This window comes from Sebastes fasciatus, chromosome 10, assembly GCF_043250625.1.
Source record: "Sebastes fasciatus isolate fSebFas1 chromosome 10, fSebFas1.pri, whole genome shotgun sequence".
In the NCBI taxonomy this organism is placed as follows: Eukaryota; Metazoa; Chordata; class Actinopteri; order Perciformes; family Sebastidae; genus Sebastes; species Sebastes fasciatus.
This window is the reverse complement of record NC_133804.1, coordinates 35,386,938-35,414,011: the sequence shown is the minus strand read 5'-3', so window position 1 is coordinate 35,414,011 and position 27,074 is coordinate 35,386,938. Positions and strand designations below refer to the sequence as shown.

Sequence of the window (27,074 nt, the reverse complement as noted above, 5' to 3'; positions counted from 1 at the left end):
AATACAAATACTACTGCTGATACCTCTACTAATACTACTGCTGATACCTCTACTAATACTACTGTTGATACCTCTACTAATACTACTGCTAATACCTCTACTAATACTACTGCTGATACCTCTACTAATACTACTGTTGATACCTCTACTAATACTACTGTTGATACCTCTACTAATACTACTGCTGATACCTCTACTAATACTACTACTGATATCTCTACTAATACTACCTCTACTAATACTACTACTGATATCTCTACTAATACTACTGCTGATACCTCTACTAATACTACTGCTAATACCTCTACTAATACTACTGTTGATACCTCTACTAATACTACTGCTGATACCTCTACTAATACTACTGTTGATACCTCTACTAATACTACTGCTGATACCTCTACTAATACTACTGCTGATACCTCTACTAATACTACTGCTAATACCTCTACTAATACTACTGTTGATACCTCTACTAATACTACTGCTGATACCTCTACTAATACTACTGTTGATACCTCTACTAATACTACTGCTGATACCTCTACTAATACTACTGTTGATACCTCTACTAATACTACTACTGATATCTCTACTAATACTACTGTTGATACCTCTACTAATACTACTACTGATATCTCTACTAATACTACTGTTGATACCTCTACTAATACTACTGCTGATACCTCTACTAATACTACTACTGATATCTCTACTAATACTACCTCTACTAATACTACTACTGATATCTCTACTAATACTACTGCTGATACCTCTACTAATACTACTGCTAATACCTCTACTAATACTACTGTTGATACCTCTACTAATACTACTGCTGATACCTCTACTAATACTACTGTTGATACCTCTACTAATACTACTGCTGATACCTCTACTAATACTACTACTGATATCTCTACTAATACTACCTCTACTAATACTACTACTGATATCTCTACTAATACTACTGCTGATACCTCTACTAATACTACTGCTGATACCTCTACTAATACTACTGTTGATACCTCTACTAATACTACTACTGATATCTCTACTAATACTACTGTTGATACCTCTACTAATACTACTGCTGATACCTCTACTAATACTACTACTGATATCTCTACTAATACTACTGCTGATACCTCTACTACAATGCTATTGCTACTACTACAAATAGGCCTACTTCTACTAATACTGTTTACTGATTGTTCTCCTAATACTAGGCTGTTACTGCTACTGTAGCTATAAGCACTAGTACTGCTGCTACTACCGCTATTACTGTTTCTACAACTGCTTCTACTGCTACTACTACGACTGTGACTACCAGCAGTATTACTGCTACTACTGCTGTTATTACTAATACTACTGACACTATTACTGCTACTGTTAATACTGCTGCTGTTACTACTAATACTGTTAACACTGTTGCTTATATACTTCTACTGCTGCTACCAGACCCCCACTACTGCTACTAGTACTACTATTACTGATGCTATAGTTAGTACATGTACTTGTACTTCCTGTTATCGTGCTCTTGGCGAGCTCACAGCGGGGATGTGCTATAACAAACTCCCACTCTCTGTGTGCTTCAGAATAAAGAGAATGAGATAAATGTGACTTCAGACTGGACGTTAAAGTGCTTCTAATGGGCTGGAGTAATGAGTACAGATCTTCTGCCGTTCCACCGCCGTCGTATCCGGAGCGAACCTCACATCTCCGGTCCGGTTTCGTCTCATCTTGGTCCGACTGTCTACGGAGTGATTGAGAAAAAGGAGATAAAAGTCAAAGTGAGAGCTGAAAGCGATTTGACCAAAATTAAAAAAAAAAAGAGAGAGAGAGAGAGAGAACGAGAGAGAACGGAGAGAGAGAGAGAGAGAGAGAGAGAGAGAGAACGAGAGAGAACGGAGAGAGAGAGAGAGAGAGAGAGAACGAGAGAGAACGGAGAGAGAGAGAGAGAGAGAGAGAACGAGAGAGAACGGAGAGAGAGAGAGAGAGAGAGAGAGAGAGAGAACGGAGAGAGAGAGAGAGAGAGAGAGAACGAGAGAGAACGGAGAGAGAGAGAGAGAGAGAGAGAGAACACTTAAGAGAGAAAATCGACTTTGAAAAATGAGAGAGCGAGAGCGACGGGTCAGAGCTTCACCAATAAAGCAGAAAGAAAGAGAAAAGATTCAGCCTTGGCAGGAGAAACTGAGGCGCTTTTCCCTTTTTTTCTGGTTCCTGAGAGCTCTTCAGCCGGCCGGCGGACACATTCAGCTTCCCTCTCCGCTCTCCCACAGCCATTTAACTGATTTAATTCTCCAAAATGGAGTCTCTCTGTCAGTCTGAGCCGGGGTTTTTTTTTTCTCAGCTGTCACATTTGAGACGCTCTCCTCAGCCTCTTCCTCAGTAAATCTGTTTAACAGCAGCACATAAAAAACAACATAAACTCAAAGGATGAGCTACGTAAAAACAGCACAACAAGCACGCCGGAACCTAATAAAGACGGCAATACAGCTGACTACTGACAATGTGGTCTAATGCAAGGCAATAAGCTAATGCTAACTGATGAAGTAGTACAGACAGGCAGACTGTATAGGGATGATACGGAGAAGGGCTGGAGGCTGACAGACAGCTGATATCTGACGAGTCGGAGGAGTTACATTTAAAGAAACGCACATAACCGGTGCTGAGGCTGACAGTCAGCAAAGTACAAAATAAGGTCAAAATACAGGAATATTAGCAGGAGGATGTACCCATGGGTATCAAGAGTAAATCTGATAAACGGTAAGAGTGTGATGAAAAAAGGAACATCCCTTGTTACGCCCCATCAGTCTAGGGCTGTGGAAGCGCAACAGAAAATACTGAAAGGTGAAACGGTGGATGAAATGCAACAAGTAATATTTATTGTTGAACACAATAATTAAACAATCTATTTACAAATACAAAAGTGAAGCGTGGGCTCAGGGTAACCCTAACCCTCACCCTAACCATAACCCTAACCATAACCCTCAGGGTGAACCAACGGTCAAAAACAACAAACAAAACAACTTCTCAAACCAGTTCTAACTAAACCGTTTAACAAGTTCTAACTAGAAAAGCAATTTCAGAATAAATTGCGGTGTGAATGCTGGATGCTGAAGAGCTGACGCTTCACTGCACTGCTGGCGTCAATCTGTATGAAGAAGGGGAAGAAATAGGAAGAGTTGGAAAAGTGGGAATGGGTTTAATTTGTATGAATATCATTGAAAAGTTGAATAATACCAATAGGTTGAATTCATAGTTTCCTGGTAACATACAATGACATTTGGGGGCTTTTATTTTGTAAAACAAGTCTCATTGGATATCCTGTTTTTAAGTCTCTTGAGGCCAAATGTGTAAGTCTGTTTGCTTCCACAGCGACATTGTTTGAAAGATAGAATAGTTGTAAAGTGGGAATGGCTTTAATTGAATCTCATCATTGAAATCATTGAATCTCATCCAACTGCATCAGAGGTTGCCATGGTGATGAAATCTGTTGAGTGACAACTCAGTCAACCAGTTCATTTTAAACAGGGATTAAGCTAAAGTGCAGTTCTCATACCGCTGCTTGCTAGTCAAAAAATGTAACTGCTATCGCTTAGATTTTTTCATGAGAAGAATAATGACTCTCAGATGAAGATATGGTGCGACATTTGTGTGTGTAGTGTCAAAAATATGACCTCGGCAGCAGTTTAAAAAAGTTGTAACTTTTGCTCTGATCCAAAAATGTTTGTGAAATGTAACATGGGCCCCTATGGGAAGGTATTGTGTTGCTGTCACTTCCAGCGATTTATCGCCAAATGTGTAAGTCCGACTGATTCCATAGCTACATGAGTGTGACCAGCACAAGATTTCCAACATTTCTGTGAAGAAATTATGCATGAAGAGTGACAGCAAGTTAGAAATATTTTGTTATTTAGATTTTAAACCTCCTCTCTCTAGCTCTGAACATTCCATCCAATACACACTCAGGTAAAAATGTGAGAAAGGCATTTTTACCGAGCTTCAAACAAGGTTGAATAGTTTAAAAAGTTGAAATGGGATTTAAAAGTTGAATACAAGCACGAATATCTGAAAGATGTGGAACATTTTAAAGTTTGAATGGAGTTTCTATGTGAATGTATGAATGAGTAGTTAGCATTTGAAAATGCAAACAGAAACAAACAGAAATACTATGTGCTAAACCTCCTTAACTGAAAACAGAAGAAACCAGATGAAATAAACTGGCGGTTCATCCCTACTTCTTCTAGATGTTAAAGTCCCATATATTTACAAAGTTAATGTATATAACTTGTGTTAGACACCGAAGTCAATACAACAAGAGATTAAATTCCCAAAAATAAATGCAAATGTTTACATCAAACACACAGAGGAAAAAGGCTACGGCTAACACGAGCTAAAGCACACTAATACCACTCTACTACTCTAATACTTCCTACACACAGTTTACAAGTACAACGCTATAATGCTGATGAAAAGATTGGTTTAGCGAGGAGGATAGAAGCAAACACCCGACAGCCATCGACCCCCTATCAGCTGTTTTTTCCCGGAAGTGAAATAGGCCGACCCGCCGTCCTCATCCAATCCGTAACGGCGACGTCATCGAAGGCCAGCCAATGGAAACAGCACCTATTAACACACATCCTCTGAAGAACGAGAGCTCTCATTCTCCATTCATTTAGCCATACCATTACCTGTACACAATTTATAAATATAAATACACATGAATACGGCGGGCGGCCGTAACACCCTATACAACAAAATAATGAAAATTCTCCAACCTGTATATCCAATGTTATAGATTGTGCTGCTCTTTAATGTCTAATATCCGGCTACAAGTTATTGCGTTTGTTAAATTATTTTCTTTTGTTCTGTTCTTGCCTTTCTGCACTCTATTATTTTAGTTCTTATCATTGTTTTTATTATTGAATCTATATTTTGTGTGTTACTTTTCTTTTTTGTGTTACTATCATGTATGTTGTGAAGCACTTTGTCTCCTTGTTTAGATAAGTGCTACACAAATAAAGTTAAGTTTATTCTTCTTCTTCTTATTTTCAATGTAAGCCAGTGACACTTGTCGCTGCGTGGCGGGCGTGACGCGCTACCAATCAAAGTTGAGCTGGTCTCCAATGACGCAATGAAGCGTCAACCAATCATATGTTTTTGTTTCACCCTGTTTGGTTGTGTCTAAACAATACGCCGTTAGCCAGTTCCCCGCTCTATTTAACAACATAATGCACAAACGAGCGCTCGAGCAACGCTTCGACGGCGGCTTACCGACAATGTAGCCGACCACACCGGCTGTTTCGTTGCTTCTGTCGCTCCTAATGTGAACATAGCATAAAAGGCCCTGTTCAGACCCGGTGTTAAGATGCGTCCTCAGTGATCCGATCACAAGATACTGAGGACTGATTCATGAAACTGTAGAGGTGGCAGATAAAGGGAAAGTTTGCATGAATATTTGTCATTTTTAATGGTTTTGAAAGGCACTGAAAAACAATGTCATCCTGACACAACGCCAGATTAGAAAATGCTCATTTTGGAAGGCAATGACAGACGATGCATTTTGTCATTTAGACAAAGGAGGACTTGTTGGATCATTTACATGATGCTCATGTCAGTTTAGTGTTTGATTTTCCACATTTTGGATATGAAAACATGCTTTAAAGTTTCGTCGGTTCAAGTGCAAATGGATTTTCGTAGCATACTGGCTGCCTGCGGAGAAAAAAAATCAGTAATTCTTACAAATTTAACCACTTACTAAACCAGCAGACGACCTCCAGCAGTACAGTACATCCAGCGCAGGACAAAAGGACAGTTTAAAGAGGACAATCCACTCAAACAGTCAGCAGGCTCCACAGGCGACACTGTGTTTATTCTATTGTGGACGGTGTGAAAAGGAAGCCTTAAGCTGTGAATAGAGCGCTCTGCTGGACAGCGACCATTACATTATCACAGGCCTGACAGACAGGAAGTGGTGTCGAGCCACACTGTGACTTTACTTAGCACTGAAATTTCTCTTTTATGCAGCCAGACAACACTTTCATGCAGGTAAAAATGCCACCGAGGCCTCCCCAACCCTTTTATACTCTCCATTGTGTGCAACTGCTGGAGACTCGGCGACCGGAGAATCTGTAGGCTGATGCAGAGCTCCTCAGCCTGTGTTTAGGTTGTGTTAAAAGGGGTCTTTATGGCAGTTCCCTCTCCATCTGAAGTCCTGAGAAAGCCTCAGGCTGGAAGACTGACTGAAATACTCTTCTGAGTATCACACTTTGAGACTCTTGCTTTTATAGATACAGTCGTCTCCGTTGAGAGTTTTGTTGTTAACCAGCTTAAATATCAGGATGACGTTCAGATAACGTATCTTGGAATTGTGATTGATGATTATCTGCCGTTTTAGCCTCACATTCAGCAGCTGGTGAAAAAACTTAAGTTGTAATTGGGTTTTTATTTTAGTCTTGCTTTTCCTTTGAGGTCAAAAAGAGATTCGTCGCTGCCACTTTTATGTCTGTGCTGGACTAGGTTATACCCATGCGTGCATCTTCTCAAAGCCAACATATGCTTGATACTGTCTACCATGGAGCACTGAGATTTAGTATGAATTTTAACGCCCTTACACACCACAGCGCTTTGTATGCTCGGGTAGGATGGTCTGCTTTGTCCACCCGTAGACTGAAACACTGGCGTATTCTTATTTCTAAGGCTATTGTTCGTCTGCTTCGTTTTAAATTCTTATGTTTGTTTTATGTCTGCACCTGTGTAACTGTGCTGCTGCCTATTTGATCATAAATCTGACTTGGAGACGGACTTTAAGTCAACCTTAAAATGATACTCAAACTTTTGAGTATCAAACACTCAACCCTTAAGGCTTTAAAGATGACTAAAAAGTTAGCAAGTGGTTTCCGACAATTTTTGAAAGTGGAAAACATCAAAATATCTATAGAAACTTTTCGCTTCTGAAAGAGCTGTCATGGGGGCAATAGCACACCGAAGCTGCATTAACCAATTTTAAAGACATTTTATAGGTATCTCGTATCACCTGCTATGCCGACGACATCCAATTGTATCTTTTATTTATGCCAGACAATCCCAATAAATTGACACCTTTACGTTGTTGTCTGGATCAAAGATTGGTTTTCTAAGAGTTTGCAGATCAAATGGATGTTTTTACACCTCCGTGCCAACAGTAGCCGTGGCCGAAGGCATTATGTTTCTGGGTTGTCCATCCTGTACGTCCGTCCTATTCTCATGGACATGATATCTCAGGATTGCCTGGAGTCACTGTGACCTCACAAAACACGTTTTTGGCCATAACTCAAGCATCATATGCTAATTATAAAGATTTCACACAAATGTTTAACAGGATAAAATAATGAAATGATGACATTTTTGCACAGATGTGGATGTAAACTGCAACTTGACCGGTTGACGGAGGCATACAAACGGGAGGAGGTAATTTTGATGCAGTAGTTTGGTTTTCCCCAAAGAGTGTGTTGAGTCTCTCTTTGAATCAGTCAAGTCTAGCCTTGGAGGCATGTTATTCCTAACATGGTGATCATATTTTGCCTTTTTAAAAGCATCTCAACACCCAGAAAGGTGCTATATGATCATTCTTACCATCTATCTTTCTTTCTATCTCAGTCTTGCAGATATTATTTGTGCCTTTCTCGTCAGCGTTGAGTTTAATTAAGCCCTCCTAAATTCCCCCCGATGCCTCCGGACTCGTAATTCAGAGTGTGATCGAGCACTAAATCAGTTGATCAAACCTAGCGGCCGGTGGGACGGCAGGCGACGAGGTTTCTCTACTTTACATATCGCCTCAGGGTTGTTGTTTTCTCTTCAGCGCGGCTCCATCAAAGCCCATTTCTGCCCCACATCAGCCCCTCATCTCAGACTAGCTGGCAGTCTCTTTTTTATTATTTTATTATTTTTTGACAGCAGATTTTATGACACCTGTCGTGTCATGGTGGAAGGCTGCAGGTTTAGTTCCTGCTTCAGTGGATGTGTCTGTACCATACTTTTCTTTACATGCTCCTCCGTCACATTTTGATGATGTTTTAAGGTCACAAGTGACATTTTAATCTGTAGTGCAGTTATTTTATCATGACCCCTCGTAGTACTCTCCCTATATATATATTGTTTATTTTTCAAACTATAGCATACAAGTGGAAAACCTGGAAAAGAGAAGCATGAATTTGGCTTCAGCCCCCTCCGGAGCAAATGTCAGCCTCCAGCAGAGCTCGTCTCGGTGTCCGGGAGCGCGGCGCTGAACCGCTGCCTCCTCCGGCTCCACGCTGACCTCCGACCTCCTCCGCTGAGAGGCTGAAACTTTGTCTTGATCTGCAAAATAAAACAAAGAAAAAGGCACAACACACCCGGGCGTGCACCGCCTGAATACAAAGCAGCTCGGGGCACAAAATATAATTGTAAAGCGTCCTTGTCGGGGAAACACGTATTTATCATTTTCACAGCGTTTATTAGAGCGGTGTAGGATAGTATTTACATATCGTTCAATATCTTTTGTAAAGTAAAGAGGAATGTGATTTCTGTCATCGACTGTGGGAAGGCCAAACTGCCATCATATTTGTCATATTTAAAACTAATACATCTGAGCTTTTATTCTGCACTTGCTGTTAGATTTATCGGAGGCATGAGAGGAATCTTTGTAATTATATTGAGTCCCTCCGATGGATGGTCTCTTGTTCTTCTGGTTAACATCCCAAAGTTAAAGAAAGGAAAGCTTGTTTATTAGTGAAAGGTTGCCCAACCTTTAGTCGAGGTTGAATGTGGTCCGTTTGATGCTTTGTTCTCAGAGGAATGCTGATGCTTAAATGCTGTTTTTTTAAACTGCTCTTTGAACAGACGGATCGACTTAAGGCTTTATAACCTTTCTCTCTGAGCGAAGCCTTGGTGTTTGTTTTCCCACTTTGATTCGGTTTATCTGCCGTAAACGGCAAGGGCAACTGTCCTGACTTTATAAACCCAAGTACAGCATTTATTCTTTTGCTTTAGATGCACCAAATCCGCCTTCGCAGAGTTAAAAATATGAAAAATCGAGGACGTAAATTCCATTACAGGGATGAATTTATCACTTTGGAAAACTAATCAGGCTGCTGGAACTCAATAAGCGGCACTATGACCTTTATGTTCATATTGGACAATTCTGCAGCCCACGATTTATGTCCAATGCCAACGTCTGGTGTTGATGCAGGAAAGTATGTCTTTTAAGTAGCAAGGTGCTCTTCAAGTTCACGTCTTTACATGTAGTCTCTGCTTTTGATTACGTTTAATGGTTCGGCATTTTATATTCTACAGTGGAACTATTTTCCCACAACCCTTTGCAGTTCTCTTCTTCACTCCAAACCTTAGGCTGTCTAGAAAGATGGACGTGTCTCCACTTCCTCCCACTGTTCAGAAGTGAAGCCAAAACACACCCGGATACGGGAGCTGCAATCTTCAGATTGTGACGTCATTTGGAGCCAGAGTCTGAGCAGTAATGATCGGGCGGTGGAGCCGCGGTATCATCCGCCCGAACTGATCGTGAGCCGAGCACGGCTGCAGCTCCTCACTGAGAGAAACTCACAGCTGCCGATCGTGACGTCCAGCGTTGATCAGTTTATAGTTTATAGAAACAAGCCCAAAAGAAGCAACTCTCCCCCCAAAAAAGCCCAAAACAAACAAACAAATGAAACTTGCTAGCTCGTGTTTACAACACGGGAAGTCGTGTTAACGATATGCTCGGCGTTCAAGCGGCTAAGTCGTGAGAACACCGCTGCTAAGCAACGGCAATATTAACGTTACTGTTGGCGTCTAGAAGCCACAGAGGCTAACGATTTAGCAAGCCAGCAAACAGGTAACATAATGAAGTAAATGTAAAGACATAATGACAGAGGAAGAAGATGAGGCCGTTATGAATATCAACATTTTCCTCAGACAAGAAAAACAATATACGACTAAAATTATGATATGTTAACGTATTATGCACCGACAAGTAAACTTCAACGTCCTCCGCCATTTCTGACAACGTCAACAAACACATCACAACTCGTGAACTCTGAGCTTTCAGAAACTTTCCACTGACGAGGTGGTGAATACGACATGAGGGGGCGTTCATATGGACTCTTCTCGTAAACACCACCAATATTTGAAGGCACCATGTGCTCCAAACCAAGGACAGCTGGAAACCAAAGGAGTCCATGTGGAGGCCGGGATGGTGGATGTGTGTGTAGCGCATCCATTATTCCCAGTACAACCACCGTACGATCTGACGGCCGCTGAGCAGCTCCACCGGAGCGGAGTAGTAGGGGGTTCAGGGTCTTGCTCAAGGGCACTTCAGTGGTGCTAATGAGGGAGAACAAGTGCTGCTCATTCACTTTCTCCACTGTGATTCATCCCGCCAGCCTCGAGTTTGAACCGGCGACCCTCTAGTTACAAGCCTCCTTCTGTAACCTTGTTAAGCGTCATCAGCGGCGAGCAGAACCACGATCCGTCCTCAACCTCCACCGTCCTCTCAGACTCTGCAGGAAGTCTGAAAAACATTCTCAGTTTTGCAGAATCATCCAAAAATCGACATGCTGTCTGGTGATCATAATACGCTGTAGATATCTGTGATGAAATATTCTAAACTCAAGGTTCAGTCACTAGCCTTTCCTTTTTAGCTTTTAACCACCTTCCACCGCATCAGCGGACGGTAGCAAGCTAACCTTGAGTTTAGAGTATTCGGACCTCCGAGCTCAAGGCAACTGCATTTTTTATTAATATAATTTTTATCTCCTGAACCTTGATTTTTACATTAAAATTTCCTTTTGGCAGCCTTGTGTTTTTAGTTAGTAATAAATATAGTATAAGATGGATCAGGTCCAACTCTTCATTGAAGCTTTATTGTGTTCAAACCCAACAAGTTTTTATGACTTCACTGTTGTTGCATCAAATGGAAAGATTCAGTCATGTCTCATGTCTTTTCCCCCAAAGTCCTTCCTCACATATCTAGAATCTTTGGATCGTTTTGGATCTCCACTACGATTTCAAATAAAGTTCTGCTCTTTTGAAATGGAATATAATGTTAATAAGTATGTTTTCATTAGTGTATAGTCACCTGATAATAATAATCTTGTTGTCGTTAGCTTAGAATGAGCCGTTTATATCTACGTAGGGAGCGGGTCCTCTCCGCGATGATGATCTACAGTCGCCCAGAACGGACAAATCAAACTCTGTTAACTTTTCCTGCTTGAGCCGGCGTCGATAACGTTTCTGCTACCGCCATTTGCGTTCTTCGCGTCGGCCGCGGTAACTCTCCAACAGGCTTGGCACATGAGAGAGGCTTCATAGATACCGCCAGATCCTAAAACACACCGGACCTATAAGTTCGTAACATTGAGGAATAGCTGGTCGGCGAGATTAGTGAGGTGTATTTTTGTGCTTTTTCAATATTTTTTCCATAAATCTGATGTCTTGTGTTCAATGCATTTATTGCTAGTCGTTTTTCAGATATGTTGTATTTCTAATGAAAACTGTTATGGTTCCTCTGTTGAGTTGCATGTTCTCCTCGTGTTAAGGTGGGTTTATGGTCGCCGTAGTAGAAGCCGGCACAAATCACGTCATCGCGGCTTTTGCGTTGTGCGTGAAGGCTCCGCAAGTGGTCGCGGTGCTTGATCGTGCACCTCTGAATTGTTTGGAACTACGCGCCTACTGTGTGGGCTTCGCTTTTCATTTCAACATGGACGCCTTCCTGAGGGGAGACGGGTTCGCCTGTACAGACAGACATTAATTCTTGGAAAGAAATAGGCAACACACTGGAGGAGGAAGAAGAAGCCTTTTTGCTGCAGGCTGTGGAAGAATATGAGAGATCGCGATTTCCGGTAACGTTCTTCCGGTAACATTCGTTGACTTCTTGTTTAACCACAGACTGTTTATTTTTACGCCCCCCTGGCGTTTTGGAGCAGATTGCAACGAGCAACGCGCTGAGCATAAACGCCTCTGTGCATGCTCGTAGCATGCCATCTGCAGAGGCCCGCACGAGTAGAAACAAAGCTTTAGGGTGGGTTTTCTCCGGGTGCTCAGGTTTCCTCCCACAGTCCAAAGACATGCAGGTTCATTGTTGACTCTAAATGTCCCGTAGGTGTGAATGTGAGTGTGAATGGTTGTATGTCTCTCTGTGTCAGTCCTGTGATAGTCTGGAGACCTGTCCAGGGTGTACCCCCCCGCCTTCACTCAACGTCAGTTGGGATCGGCTCCAGCCCCACCGGGCCCCTGAATAGGATAAGCGTTTACAGATAATAGATGGATATTAGTGTTGAAATGTCCCCCGTGCTTCTGGTGCGCTAGAAATTAGTTTTTAAAATTCATTGTGGCTACAGAAAGAAAATAGTCTAAATGTATTTCTTGCTTCTTCTAAATGATCGGTCCTATTTACAGATCCATGAGGCGTTCAGGCCGAGATCTTCCCCCTCCGCACCTTCAGCATCTGTCAGGTCTACAGGCTGTAGACTCTGTGATCACAACCAAACGCTCAGCCTCTCCCCCCCGTCTCAATACCAACCCACGCTAAAATTACACACGGTATATCTGCCTCGGAGCCTCGGAGCCTTGTGTAACCTGGCTTTGATTCAGCGCTGTTGTGACCCACTTCCCAGATCAATGACATCTGGAGGAGGGAGGAGGTGGCAGGGAGGAGGGAGGAGAGAGGGAAGGTCGCGGGGAGGTGCTGATGATGTGTAACAAACGCGCCCGGCGGGAGGTAACCTCTGGAGCAGGTAGCGTGGAGGAGGCGCTAAACGACTACGACGTCCAACTGTGTGTTTCATTATGAACAGATGCTGCCGCGATGGGAGGGAGGAGGAGGAGGAGGGAGGGAGGTAGAACTGAAGAGGAGGGAAAGGGAAAGGAGAGGAGGAGAAAGTAAAGAATAGAAGAGAAGGTAAAGGAGGAAGTAGAAGTAGAGCTGCAACGATTAATCCATTAGTTGTAAACTATTAAATTAATCTGCAACTATTTTGACAGAATTAATCTGTGTTATTTTTTAAAGGAAAAAAAAGTCAATTATTTCATTGCAGCTTTTTAAATGTGAATATTTTCTGGTTTCTTTCCTCTGTGACAGTAAACTGAATATCTTTGAGTTGTGGACTAAACGTCATTTACTCAAGTACTGTACTGAAGTACAATACTGAGCTACTTGAGTATTTCTTTTTGTGCTACTTTATAATTTTCTCCTACATGTCAGAAGACAATATTGTACTTTTTTTTTGTACTTCACTACATTTATTAAACACCTGCAGTTACTGGTTCATATTTTACATTCTAAACATGATCAGTTTCATTTTTTATAGCAACAAAATAAAGTATTTTCAGTTCTGCTCTTCCAGTATGTACATTAGTACTTCTAGTATGTACATTAGTACTTCTAGTGCAGCAACCTGCCTCATCTGTTCTTGTTTCAAGCTACAGACTAGAGCTACAATGAATCGCCTCAAAAACTATTTTGATAATCGATTAATCGGTTTGAGTAATTTTTTAAAGAATAAAGTTTAAATTCTCTGATTCCAGCTTCTTAAATGTGAATATGTTCTGGTTTCTTTCCTCCTCTCTGAGAGTAAACTGAATATCTTTGAGTTGTGGACTAAACGAGACATCTGAGGACATCATCTTGGGCTTTAGGAAACACTGATCGGACATTTTATAGACCAAACAACTGATCGATTAACTGAGAAAGTGATCGACAGATTAATCGACAGAGGTTTTAGGAGAGACTTTAGGAAGCAAAGGAGAGAACAGGAAAATAGAAAACAAGGAAAGGAATCTAGAAGGAGGAAGAGAAAGGAGATGGAAAAGGGAGGGAAGTAGGAAAGGAAGAAGGGGTGAAGGAGGGAAGGGGAAAAGGAAGCGAGGGGACGGATTAGATGAGGACTGTAATCCCTCAAAATCTGCAGCAGCACCTCTGACTGTGTGTGCACGTGCACGTTAAACGTTCCACTTTCCCCGAGTTAAAATGCGACCTCACGCACACACACATGCATGAACTAAATGACACGCTGTGTGCGTACCTCCAGGCCGACTGTACTACTTGACTCATGAAGCCTTGTAAATCTCACTCAGGCGGAGTATTAAAGGAGAGTATTTGTGCTGCTGGTGCAGTAACAGCTGACCGGTGCAGTCTGCGTTTAGTCGCCCCAAACAGCCACTAAATTAACCGACTGTTCAGGTATTAAACCGCAGGAAGCCGTGTTTGTGTGACAGCTCAGACTTTATATTCACTCGCCTCTAAAACTCACTTATTCATTCTGAATACGCCTTTAGAAACAGTCATAATGGTGCAGCATTAGTCATTCAGCTGCAGTACAATCCCAGGTCATTAGAAAACAATTTACTGGGCTTTTATTGTGGAGTTGACGGGTCAGAATAAAACAATCCAGCGGGCTTTTATTGTGAAGATGAAGGTTAACTCTAAAAGGGCAAAATAAAATAAAGAGTAAAAGTATGAATCCAGAGGATCTTTACAATCTAACAATAAAAGTAATCATCTTATGGGATTACCATCATGAAGATGAGTTATTTAGACCTAATGCAGTGTTAGTACTATTTCATTTAGATAGGTAGTATCTTGCCTGTCAGAGTACAAGGAGTACCGGCAGTTAAAACAGAGTACTAGAGTATGGAACAGTGGTTCGACTAGTACTGGTTTCCACTGGGTAAACTAGGATCATGTATATGTCAGACTGTTGGCCCACATGGCCGGCTACCAGCAGCTGTGGGAGGCAGCTCGCAGACACCACGAGGCCTGTTTCAGTCCCGGCTCCGCTCACGAGTGCTGGATCTGTCGTGGTTGCCTGAAAATCTGCAAATTGAGCATCAACATGTAAAACCAGATATACAAACAAGCGTTGTGTTTCTGAAGAGGCAGAAATGTTTCATCATGAGAGGAAGGGTTCATTTGAGTGACTACCTAATGAACCCAAACCCGATCGTGCTGAACTGAGTTTAAGATGCTTCACACTAAACGTTTAGCTTTCTGGATCAAAACCCGACTGACGAAGGCAACAAGTACTAGCCAATCAGAGGAGGGCGGGTCATGCCTTCGCCATCCTAGGAAAAACTATTTGGCTAACAGTTCATACACATCCTTCAACACCCAATTATTTAAAGTAGGGCTGTCAAAGTCAACGCGATGATAACACGTTAACACTAATCAGTTTTAACGCCACTGATTACTTTAACGCATTAATGCAACTTGCGGTTTTTAGTTTGTAGTGGGCTCAGTTTAAAAGCTAGAGTGAAGATACTGGTATCATAGGAAACTAGAAAACCTAAAGAATCCATTGATACCAGCCCAAAAAAATTCCAAAAAAGGCAGAAGAAAAGTAAAAGAAATGTCCGATAAAAAGTCGGAAAAACTTCTGAAAAAAGCCCCAAAAATTACGAAAAAAATTACGAAAAAAACGTCAGATAAAAGCCCGTAAAATGTCCGAAAGAAAGGCAGATGGTATCATAGTAAACTAGAGAACCTGATGAATCCATCGATACCAACCATGTCAGACTAGCTGGTCATGAAGGAGGTTCAATAACACTCTGAACTGTCATGTCCATGTTCAAAGGGGTTCCTTGACCTCTGACCTCCAGATCAGTGAATGTAAATGGGTTCTATGGGTACCCACGAGTCTCCCCTTTACAGACATGCCCACTTTATGATCATCACATGCAGTTTGGGGCAAGTCATAGTCAAGTCAGCACACTGACACACTGACAGCTGTTGTTGCCTGTTGGGCTGCAGTTTGCCATGTTATGATTGGATCATATTGTTTTATGCTAAATGCAGTACCTGTGAGGGTTTCTGGATCAATATCTGTCATTGATTAGTGTTCATTGATTTGCAATAATAAATATATACATACATTTACATAAAGCAGCATATTAGTCCACTCCCATGTTGATAAGAGTAATTTTCATATGAAATGTATTAAACACAAAAAGAACCTGAAGGTTTTGGTTTCTTTAATGTAGAAATGCTCCGGCTGAATTTACACAGAGCTGTTTCATGTATACATTTAAAAAAGTAGAATTGATCATAAAGTAGATAATCATTTCTAATGAACAGATCTGTTTTCTGTAGTTGAGCCAGATGGTAGAGTATCGTAGCGGTTAATCTGTGTTTCAGAGTTTGTGCTCATCCAGTTTGACCATTTCATGTTTTTATGTCACTTGACGGCAGGAATTTTTTATGTGTGTAAAATATAATTAATATTATAAATACTGCATTTAACTGACAGTGTGAGTTTATGCGCAGTTGTTTAATTATCATTTTATCTGATCTAAGAATTCATTTTGCGTTATTGTGGCTCTGCAAACCGCTCCTACATTTTTTGATTAGCTTCTTTTTCAAGCATTATTTTTTTCTTCAATTAATCCTATTTTTTTATTGACATTTTTTTTTTTTTTCCTCATTGATGAGACATTTTGCATGGAATGTATTTTCTGCGTTGCGTTTCCTGAGGTGTAAGACGTTCGTATCTATCCTCTTGTAGGTGGAGCGTCGTCGAGCACCGAGCCGGAGAGAGGGGCCGGACAAAAAAGACTGCCTTAAGACAAAACTAAAGACACAAAGAGCATCTAAAGCTTTTTTTTTTTTTTCCTCCAATTTACAAAAAGAAAACAGATTAAGTCCTGAAGCTTTTTTTCCTCTCTGCTGCAGTTCTGAGGATTCGTTCTCTTCCCTTCTTCCCTCCTTGCCTGTGGTCGTGAACTGCTTTTTTTGCTTCATGTTGCACATTCTTGGTACAAGTTTCCGTCGAGGAGAATCGAATCACAAAAAAACAGATGAAAGAAAAAACCTTTTTGTTGGAGAGAAAAACGTCCCGAATAAACGAGGAATTAATCCGTTCTTCTTCTGGGCTCTTTTTTTGTTTTTTGTTTTTTGCCTCCATGTTCTTTGTAGGCCATTTTATCGGGAGGTGGATTTGTACTTTTTGTCGACGCTGCGCCGTCTTTGTGGATTTAACTGAAGCCGAAGTGGACTCGTCACGATCGCAGTGGATTATCGGCTCTCCACCTTTCCAGGGTTTTTTGCTCTTGTTGCTCTTTTCCAGCTGTTTTTTGCAGTGTGAGAAACTGTAACTGCGCTTTGTTTTCTCACTGTCACATTTTCTGGGCGAGTCGATCCCTTTGCAGACTTCTTTGTTTTAATCTTTTGGTAGCCCTGGTGCCTGTAGTCCACGGTTGACAGTCAGGGTTCGGAGGACAGGGTGAACGGCAGATAATCAGCCGACCAGCCTCCTCTCACCGGCCAATAGAAACTCTCATAGGAACTGTTGTGGACATCTTTTTGGTCTCCATTGTCTCACATATTCATCCCTACTTCATCAAGACATTTGGCGACAGTTAAAGGAGCAGCTCTCGTTTGTCATTATCAACGGTTTCATCTCTGTGCGTCCAAGACGTGATTAGCATAGCTTAGCACAAAGACTAGAAGCGGGGGGGGAAACTGCTAGCTTAGCTTCATCAAAACTGAAGAAGAGCCGACGCTGGAATACGTCAGATTTAGAAGCTGCAAGAAATACCAAAGATATGTTTGCAGTGGTATTTCAACAGTATCTTAAGCGTTGTTTGTCCACTAGAGGGCGCTGGAGGGTTTATTTCCCCGTTCAGTCTCAGCATGTTGGTCCAAACAGGATCCGTATGACTCCATGTAACGGGTTTATAAACTGTTTAAAGCTGTTTTATTGCCTCTACCATCATCCATTCATCATCGTCATTATTCACATTTTGGTATTTTAGTGACTCAAAACAAATCAATTTGTTTTGTTGCTGTGCAACCTCTCGTTGCGTTCGGCCCGTTGGTGGCGTTACACAAACCATTAATTATTACAACAACACAATTAACAAATGGAGAGTATTTTGACTGTAAGAAGCATCTTAAAGAGTCAAACCGAGCTTACAGACGTGAGGAGCTAGAACTCTACTGGCCAATGTCTTAGCGTAGCTTCATCGTAGCCTGCATGCTCAGAGGAATCCAATAAGGAACGGGAATGGGGACATTTTTGGAGGATAAAGGTGCCGTCCGCTGGCTGTTTACTGCTAACACCTTATCCAGTCAGACACAGAGGTAGACCAACGAGATGGGTTTCATTTTGCAAGATACCGGTAGATTAAATATGGTGTATTAGACGACGTTTTAGTTTTTTAGTATTCAGTCAGAATAACATTAGCTAGCTTATCTTTGTCCGGATGATTGTGTAGTTGTTATTTGGCCTGTAGATTTTAATATCATACACCTACCTGTTTGTAGATCGGGCATCGGCCTCCAAAGATGAACATATTCTGAACACATCAGTGACTGTAATGAGAAGCAAACTGTCAAAGTCCTCCTGATTCATAAAGATCCATATCTTAAACTGACCTCCCTTTTGTAATAACTCGCCCCTTCACCTCTGTCAGCTTCTCTTTAGATGGATATTTGTGTTTTGCATGTACTTTATACATTTCTGACGGATGAATAATGATCTACCGTAGCTCCGTACGTTACCCTCCAAAAATGGCGGCTCGCCCCAGAATGCTCCGCGGTTCCCATTCCCTACATCAAAACACAGCTAGGCAAGCAGTTTCCCTTTACTTCCAGTCTTTGTGCTAAGCTCCTAAAACAGTTACAGGTACAAGAGATAATACAAATTATAATGAACTGCATTTAGATCCATTAAGGAGGATGGACTGAAGAACACATCTACCTATCTATCTATCTACCTAGCTGCTGCTGCTGCTGCTGCTGCTGCTGCATTTGAACCAAATCTGCTGTCCATCTTTATCACCCTTCTTCCTGCTCTGCTTCTCACAAAGACAAACAACTTTTAAAGACAGAATAGTTTGTTTTTCATAGTTTAACTTCCAGTCATCTCCAGTAGGCAGTTAAAACCTCTCCTGACCTGCCAGTCAGATCTCTAAAGACTGAACCCGTCACCGAGCCGTCGGTCAGATCTCTAAAGACTGAACCCGTCGCCGAGCCGTCGGTCAGATCTCTACAGACTGAACCCGTCGCCGAGCCGTCGGTCAGATCTCTAAAGACTGAACCCGTCGCCGAGCCGTCGGTCAGATCTCTACAGACTGAACCCGTCGCCGAGCCGTCGGTCAGATCTCTACAGACTGAACCCGTCGCCGAGCCGTCGGTCAGATCTCTAAAGACTGAACCCGTCGCCGAGCCGTCGGTCAGATCTCTAAAGACTGAACCCGTCGCCGAGCCGTCGGTCAGATCTCTAAAGACTGAACCCGTCGCCGAGCCGTCGGTCAGATCTCTAAAGACTGAACCCGTCGCCGAGCCGTCGGTCAGATCTCTAAAGACTGAACCCGTCGCCGAGCCGTCGGTCAGATCTCTAAAGACTGAACCCGTCGCCGAGCCGTCGGTCAGATCTCTACAGACTGAACCCGTCGCCGAGCCGTCGGTCAGATCTCTAAAGACTGAACCCGTCGCCGAGCCGTCGGTCAGATCTCTAAAGACTGAACCCGTCGCCGAGCCGTCGGTCAGATCTCTACAGACTGAACCCGTCGCCGAGCCGTCGGTCAGATCTCTACAGACTGAACCCGTCGCCGAGCCGTCGGTCAGATCTCTACAGACTGAACCCGTCGCCGAGCCGTCGGTCAGATCTCTACAGACTGAACCCGTCGCCGAGCCGTCGGTCAGATCTCTCCTTTCTTGTATTTTCCAGTAAATAACGCCGTGTAGGACTCAGCTGGTTGGTTAGTACGACAGCTTAGTAAACAGACGAGTAACCGTTGCTCCGAGCCTGAATACTATTTGTATGTAATACAACAGTGTGTTTATTCTGAAATATAACAGTATGTTTATGGGATATAAAAAAGTTGTAAAATGGTGTATGAAGTTTGAATATTTGTAGTCATCACTGGTTTGCTGTAGGAGTCCAACAGAGCAGCTCAGCGACCTGCTGCTGTACCTGTGAATGTACTTTGTATTCAGAGGTTTTTATTACAATAAACAAGTGCTGATATCATAAAGACGCTGACGTTATATTAGTTCTTTATATTTGTCTGTTTCCACACCAGAAAGAAAGAAAGAAAAACAGAAAGAAAGAAAGAAAAACAGAACCTTCAAGATAGTTTTGTATGGATATAACTAGGAATGCACCGATACCGATACCAGTATCGGGTATCGGGTCCGATACGGTGCTCATGTACTCGTACTCGCAAAACGGCTCCGATACAACGGCACCGATACCGCTTTACGGTGGTGTGATCCCACCTCAGCCAGCGTGCGGTCCTCACTTTCATTGCTCCACGGGGTTTTGCTTGCACCCTCTGACTCGCGCGTGCGTTAGACTCCTTGGTCTGTGTTTCAAGACGGGTCGGGTGGGTTGCCGACATCGCCAAAGACCCCTGGCGCCTTTTACGTGGGCCGAGCCCCGCCCTGGGGTTCGACAGTTGCACCGGGAACAGGGTGCCCTGTTCCACCCCGGCGGGGAGAGAGGGCACAGCGAGCACTTTGTCCACGGTGCGGCGAGGTCCAGGCGGGGAGCGCTGTAAAGCTGCGGCCCCGGTAAGCACCTTGGCTCTGAGCCTTTCCAAGCCGACCTAGAGCCGGTGGCGGCGCACCGCCTCGTATGCGGGACTCCCCAGCCTGCCGTGTGTCGCTCACACCCTCCAGCTGGCTGTTAACGAGGCTCTTTAGACACAGAGAAGTACTCGTATCGGTACTCGGTATCATAGAGTACCCAAATGGAAGTACTTGTACTCGGTCTGAAATAAAGTGGTATCGGTGCATCTCTAGAATGTATATATATAATTATATATATATATATGTATATATATATAATTATAAATCGTGCCGTCACTGAGGCTGCACTGCAGTGGAAATAGCAGAAAGTGTGTGTTGGCGCTGTCAGGTACCCCGCTGTCATTTTCTGACTCATTTTCTCCTTCAGTGACGACTCTACACCTGGTCACACACGCACGCACGCACGCGCGCGCACGCACGCACGCACACATACACACACACACACACACACACACCTCTGAGCCTATATATGTGAGCTGCTGTCATTTGAACTGTGTGACTACATTTCAGCTGTTAGAGTCAGAAATACTGTGAGTGTGTGTGTTTGTGTGTGTGTGTGTGTGTGTGTGTGTGTGTGTGTGTGTGTGGAGACTTTAACTGCTGTGAACTCAAAGATTAGTGTGAACCTGGTCTCTGGTCCTCCTCAGTCCTGGTCCAGGATTACAGATCTCTCTGATCTCCGGTTGGTTTGAGTCTTTAGTTAATGACGTATTTATTCTATGGGTCGTTAAAATCTTCACAAAAAATAATTTTAAAGTTAGTATTATTATTTAAAGGTGCTAAATGCAGGATTGGAAGCATTTCTGTTGCCTCTCAACGGCTCTCAACATGGCAATGGCGAGCTGGTGGCTCGCAGCTAACGGTGTTTACCTGGGAGGTTTATTTATGAACTCTTCTGTTTCATATTCCTTTTTATTTATTTTTGTATTTATTTTTATTCATTTTAAAATGTATTTTTTTATTTTTGTATTGATATATTTATTTTGCGTTGATTATATATTTTTATATTTTTAAATGTGTGTATTTATTCATGTGTTTATACATTTATTTATTTAAATTAAAACAAAGTTAAATAAATAAATAAATAAAAATAAATAATAAATAAAAAAATAAAAATAAACAAATTAATTAATTAATTAATACAAATAAATACATAAGTAGATAAAAGGGAAAATTAAGTAAATAAATAAGTGAATTAATACAAATTTAAATAAATAAAGAAGAAAATGAAAACATAAATATCAATTTATGTCTCAATATTATCAATTAATTAATGGCTACACTTATTTTTAATACTATTTTTGCAACATTTAATGACATATTTATTTATTTATCGAGTCATTAATTTATTTTTGATTTTGGCAGGTTCCGTCTTCCAGAATCTGGAGCTTTTGATCGAATCACATGATCTTCCTCAGCAGATAGAGTAGACTCCTAGATGTCCACATTTTTCTCAAATCACAAATTTGAATATAGCCTTCAATGAAATCTGCTAATAATTGCTTTAATATTGAAATAACTGTGTAGTAAACTAAAAGTGTCATTAAAATAAAAGTGAAGTTTTGGTGGTAAACAAACGAACGGTCTGCGTTTGGCTGCAGGTTTGATGAGCTCACGTCGTCCCACCTTTCACTCTAGATCATTCTAATGTCTGAGAGGATAACGATTCATCACCACACCTTTTGATTAACTTTATACGCCACTTTGTGCACCTGTCTGAACCGGCAGGTGACCTCCCGCCACGGCGCCGGGCGGTGAGTTCACGCCAGAGATCGTGCCTTCTCCTCTAAGTGTCTCTTATATTTAGTCCAGGATCAATCAGTGCTGCTGATCACACACACACAGAGATGATACACCGCTGTAATGAGGGAGGGAACCGGCCAATTAGAGGAGGGAATGAACCAATAATGAACCAATCAGAGGAAGAGCAGAGACAAACACTCAGGATGTGTTCGGGTTTCAGGGACGCTAATCACGAGTCTCCTCTGGAGCCGCTACAGATACAGATCTGTCTCTGCCGTTGAAGACCTCGTGAGTGAGATGAGGGCCGCTCAGCTCTTCTGGAAGACTTTCACATGTTTTACTTTACTGGTAAATACAGAGCTAAAGATGGCCTGTGTGTTCTTCAGTGTGTGTGTGTGTGAGAGAACCGGTCCATACTTAGTGCTGCTGTTATATTTTAATTAAAGCCGAACGGCGGGCTTAATTACTGCCATGATAAACAACACCTCTCTCTCTCTCTCTCGTCATCAAAGAACCGACGAAGCTCGCCCAGATGTAGAGACACACACACACACACACACACACGCACACACACACACACACACACACACACACACACACACACACACACACACACACACACACACACACACACACACACACAGCCTGCGGTCGGTCTCGGTGGTGCAGCAGAACTGTGTTTATGGCTGTTAATGAAAACTGAGGCCAGAGTCCCAGAATCCCAACGCTAATCACCATCCAACTCTCTGGACAGGAGAGCGAGAGAGGGATGGAGAGAGAGAGAGAGGGAGAGGGAGAGAGAGAGGAAGGTAGAGAGACCACGTCACATGACCACATCCATGTCTGAACCTGCAGAAACAGATATAAAGTGAGTCTGTGGAGGAGCAGTCCTCCATCTTCCTGTAGCTGTGTGTTAATGACTGATGGTCATTGTGTGTGTGTGTGTGTGTGTGTGTGTGACAGGTCAGTGGACCTCGTAGTAAACCACCTATCAGACCATTCTCCACCCTCAGTGAGGATTCCTGTGAGAAACCGTCCATTTTGACAACTGCGACTCCACCAGATGTTGTAGTTGGTCAATGGTCAGAAGCCTGACCTCTAGCCTAGAGGAAGCCTTTATGACCAAGGTCATTAAACCGGCGTTATCGGTCACTATAAGCACCATAGATGTGAGTCATTAGGCGCCTATGAAACTAGAGAACCTGATGAATCCATCGGTACCAACCAGGTCAGACTAGCTTGTAGAGAAGGAGGTTAAATAACGCTACGAAGTTGGGCTACATTTTGGCGAGGACAAACTCGCCCAAAGTGTGAAAGATCATGAAATAAACTAATAATTAGTCCACTGATTTCTTACAGCTATAGGAGACGTCTCAAACTCAGCTGCTCTGCATCAGACTGAAGTTGATCTTAGAAATGCACCTGATGCAGTCACATGATGCCATCACATGATTCGAGTGTCTGGATAGTAAAAGCATACATTGCATAGATAATTACATATAAATATTTAACAAATAGTCAGATAATATTTCCAGGTTAACATCAACTTGGGTTTTATTTTCATAGTTTGGTTCATTATATCTATCAGTAAATATCTAGTCGCTCAGATCTGAAAACAAGAAGACCAAAGGAAGTCAGACGATCAGACAGGTTTGGAAACAAATCCCAAAGTTAGACAAACTGTTTTGCAAAGAAAAAACACAAAGGCAAAGTTGAGTCTGTAGTTAGCTGTTAATTAAGATTTCAGACACTTCTGCGTTCTCATCATTTTCACCAGCAGGTGACGACTGGAATTTTCACGTTTACTAAACATGCGACAGATTTCAGTGTGAGATCGTTAGCAGGAAGTGTCCGTGACGGAACGCCACCTGCTTTGTTCCAGTGTTTTTTATGAGGGCACCATATGGTGGATTAATTAAAATAAAGAATATGAAGGAAGGTAAAAATAGAGCACCTACTTCCTGTGTTATGATTAGTTTTAGTTTTAGTTTGATCTCCAGATAAAGAAGTTTAGATCAGTGGTTCCCAACCTGGAGGTTGGTACCGCCAAGTTGTCCCAACGTTTTTGTTATGTTCTTCTCTACTGGATGTATTTGCCTCTAAAGATCCTTACAATTAAACAATTTAAGGACTACAGCTCACAACTTCTGTCCGCGCTAACACCATAACCCGTAACGCGTAACAAGGAGACGTTCTAAAGAGGTTGTCAACCACTGGTTTAAAGAATGTGGATAAACTGTTTCCATCCTGATCATCGTCACCCTCGCGTTTCTTCATCATGTTGCAAGATCTCGTATATCTATAGATCTATATTGTTGGTGGGGACGATGCTCTAGTCAGCAGGTGCTTGGTTAATCTTTAACCTGGTTCGACTTGGTTCAGTGGAAAGTCTCTGAAAGCTCCGAGTTCATGAGTTGTGACGTGTTTGTTGACGTTGTAAGAAATGGCAGAGGCCATGGAAGTTCATTTTTTCGGTGCATAAGTTAATATGTTGTAATTTTAGTCCTATATTGTTTTTCTTGGTAATTTTATAATAGTTCTGAGGTAAATGTTGATATTTCCAATGACCTCATCTTTCTCCTCTGACATTATGTCTTTGTATTCCTGCATCATGTTACCCACTTGCAAAATTGCAAAATCGTTTGCCTCTGTGGCTTCTAGACGCCGACGGTAACGCTGATATTACCGTTGCTTATTACATGGCTTGAATACTCGATTCTGATTGGTCAATCACAGCGTTCTACGGTCTCTTATTTCTGAATAACAGACCGTTGCTATGTTTAACAGACCGTTGCTATCTATAACAGACCGTTGCTATGTATAACAGACCGTTGCTATGTATAACAGACCGTTGCTATCTATAACAGACCGTTGCTATGTATAACAGACCGTTGCTATGGCCGCAGTTCTGATGTCAGACTCTGGAGGACCGTTTCCGTGTCAAATTATTGATTTCTTCAGTGAGTAGCCGTGTAATAAGCGGGATAATGTCCAGCTAGCGGGTCATTGTATTGAAATAAACCCTGCAGGTGATGCTGGACTCTTCTGCTTTGCGTCAGAGTCCAGCATCGCCATGTCTGGGTTTATTTCACAATGACCGGCTCGCTGTACATTACCCCTTACTTAGCAGCGGCGTTCTCAGGACTTAACCACTTGAACGCCAAGCATATCGTGTACACGACTTCCCATGTTGTAAACACAAGCTCACATTTTCCATTTGAAGGCAGCGTCTGATTCATCAAAGTTTCTCCTGATGAGGGCGGCGCTACAGAAAGGACAACATCTTTAGGATTATTAGGAACTGATTCAGCAACATTTTCTGCAGCTATGAACTCCTGAAATCTCTAAATACTGCTAATGTGTGTCGGTGTTGTTGTGAATCAGAGATGAACGTTGTGGAGGATGGTCTGTAATCACACTCACCCAGAGAAACAGAGAGTTTATGAAGCACACGCCGGCTCACTGAGCTCCAACCGGCTGCAGAGAATGGACCATATAAAGAGACATGGCCGCCCAGAGAGCACTGTGTGTTTGAGTGGCGAGGGCGGCTGGGAGACACACCAATGTACTTCCTCCTCCGCGGAGACAAATATTCCTCCTGGCAGGAAGTACTTTCTCTCACATTTCCACATTTCAGTGATGAAGAAGTTTATCGCCCAAAGCTAAACTACAAATTTGATTTCCATTTGGCTCAGTACCTGACAGCCTGTATATCTTATTCACTCCATGCACAGTGTCTATAACACCGCCATCCCATAACTCCACACTGCTACTAACCCGACACACCAAGGCTTCCACATCTATTGAGCTTGTGATCCTTTAATACACATCTACAGGAGTTCTCTCCCTTCACACATTCATTCATTTTAACATTCTTCAAAAAACAAATGCAAAGATTAAAAAACGTCTTGAATAGAAACGTTTATTTATAAGACTTTCTTTCATTGTTGACCTTGGAGACAGAAGTAGATGTGACCTTCATCTTTTATACATTTGTAAATGTTCAAGTTTCCCTTTAATTTTCTGAATAATTCGAGGATGTCCTTAAAGAAATTTCCTCCACTTTTCCATGACAGCTGGGCAAACTCCCTCTAGTGATGATGATTATGGGATATAATCGAAAAGATCCAGAACAGCAGCTACTAAATTGGCTTTGTGATGAGATTGTTTTCTCTGTAATCATAGTTTTGATGTAGCAGAATTTAGTTTCTATTATTTCCTGCCCTCGTAAACGTGAGCCGGTTACAGTATGCCGATGTTATAAGTTATAATCCTCTGCTATTTAAAGGAACTATAGTCTATAGCTGCAGTGGTTGTACCACTTCTAGCCATGTCTGTATGTTCCTGATATCCAGCTGAGATGCGCTTCTGTTAAACAACAACAACGTGATATAAATGAGCTCTCTACTGTACGTCCATGTCAACAAGCTTCATATCAGCACTCCCTCATTATCTCAACGCTAAACAACAGAAACACCTCAGCCGTCAGCAGAGAGACACGCAGACAGGAAACTAGTCTTCACTTTCACATTGACACCTCAAAGAGAGGCTTTAGAATCTGTAAGAAATGAGGCTAGATGAGTCTGTTTCTCTAATATCATCCACAAGAATAGCAACAATTATTGTGCCTTTATTAATTGTTATTGTTGATAAGATAAATAACTGGCTGTTAACGAGGCTCTTTAGACACAGAGAAGTACTCGTATCGGTACTCGTATCGGAGAGTACCCAGATGGAAGTACTTGTACTCGGTCTGAATAAAGTGGTATCGGTGCATCCCTAA

The 27,074-nt window shown here is 42.1% G+C and overlaps 1 protein-coding gene across 4 annotated transcripts in view; it reads left to right on the top strand.

The window, feature by feature from the left end:
• LOC141775844 (protocadherin-1-like) overlaps positions 1 to 27,074 on the top strand; it is a 261,087-nt gene that overhangs the window by 174,209 nt on the left and 59,804 nt on the right. The window contains exon 5 of one of the 4 annotated variants that reach the window (XM_074649587.1): positions 16,518 to 19,011. The exons of the other annotated variants lie outside the window; for them this stretch is intronic. Coding sequence (XP_074505688.1) covers positions 16,518 to 16,576 — 59 coding nt within the window. The 3' untranslated portion in view covers positions 16,577 to 19,011. Of the gene's footprint in view, positions 1 to 16,517; positions 19,012 to 27,074 lie in introns of those variants that run through there. 4 annotated transcript variants of the gene reach the window in all.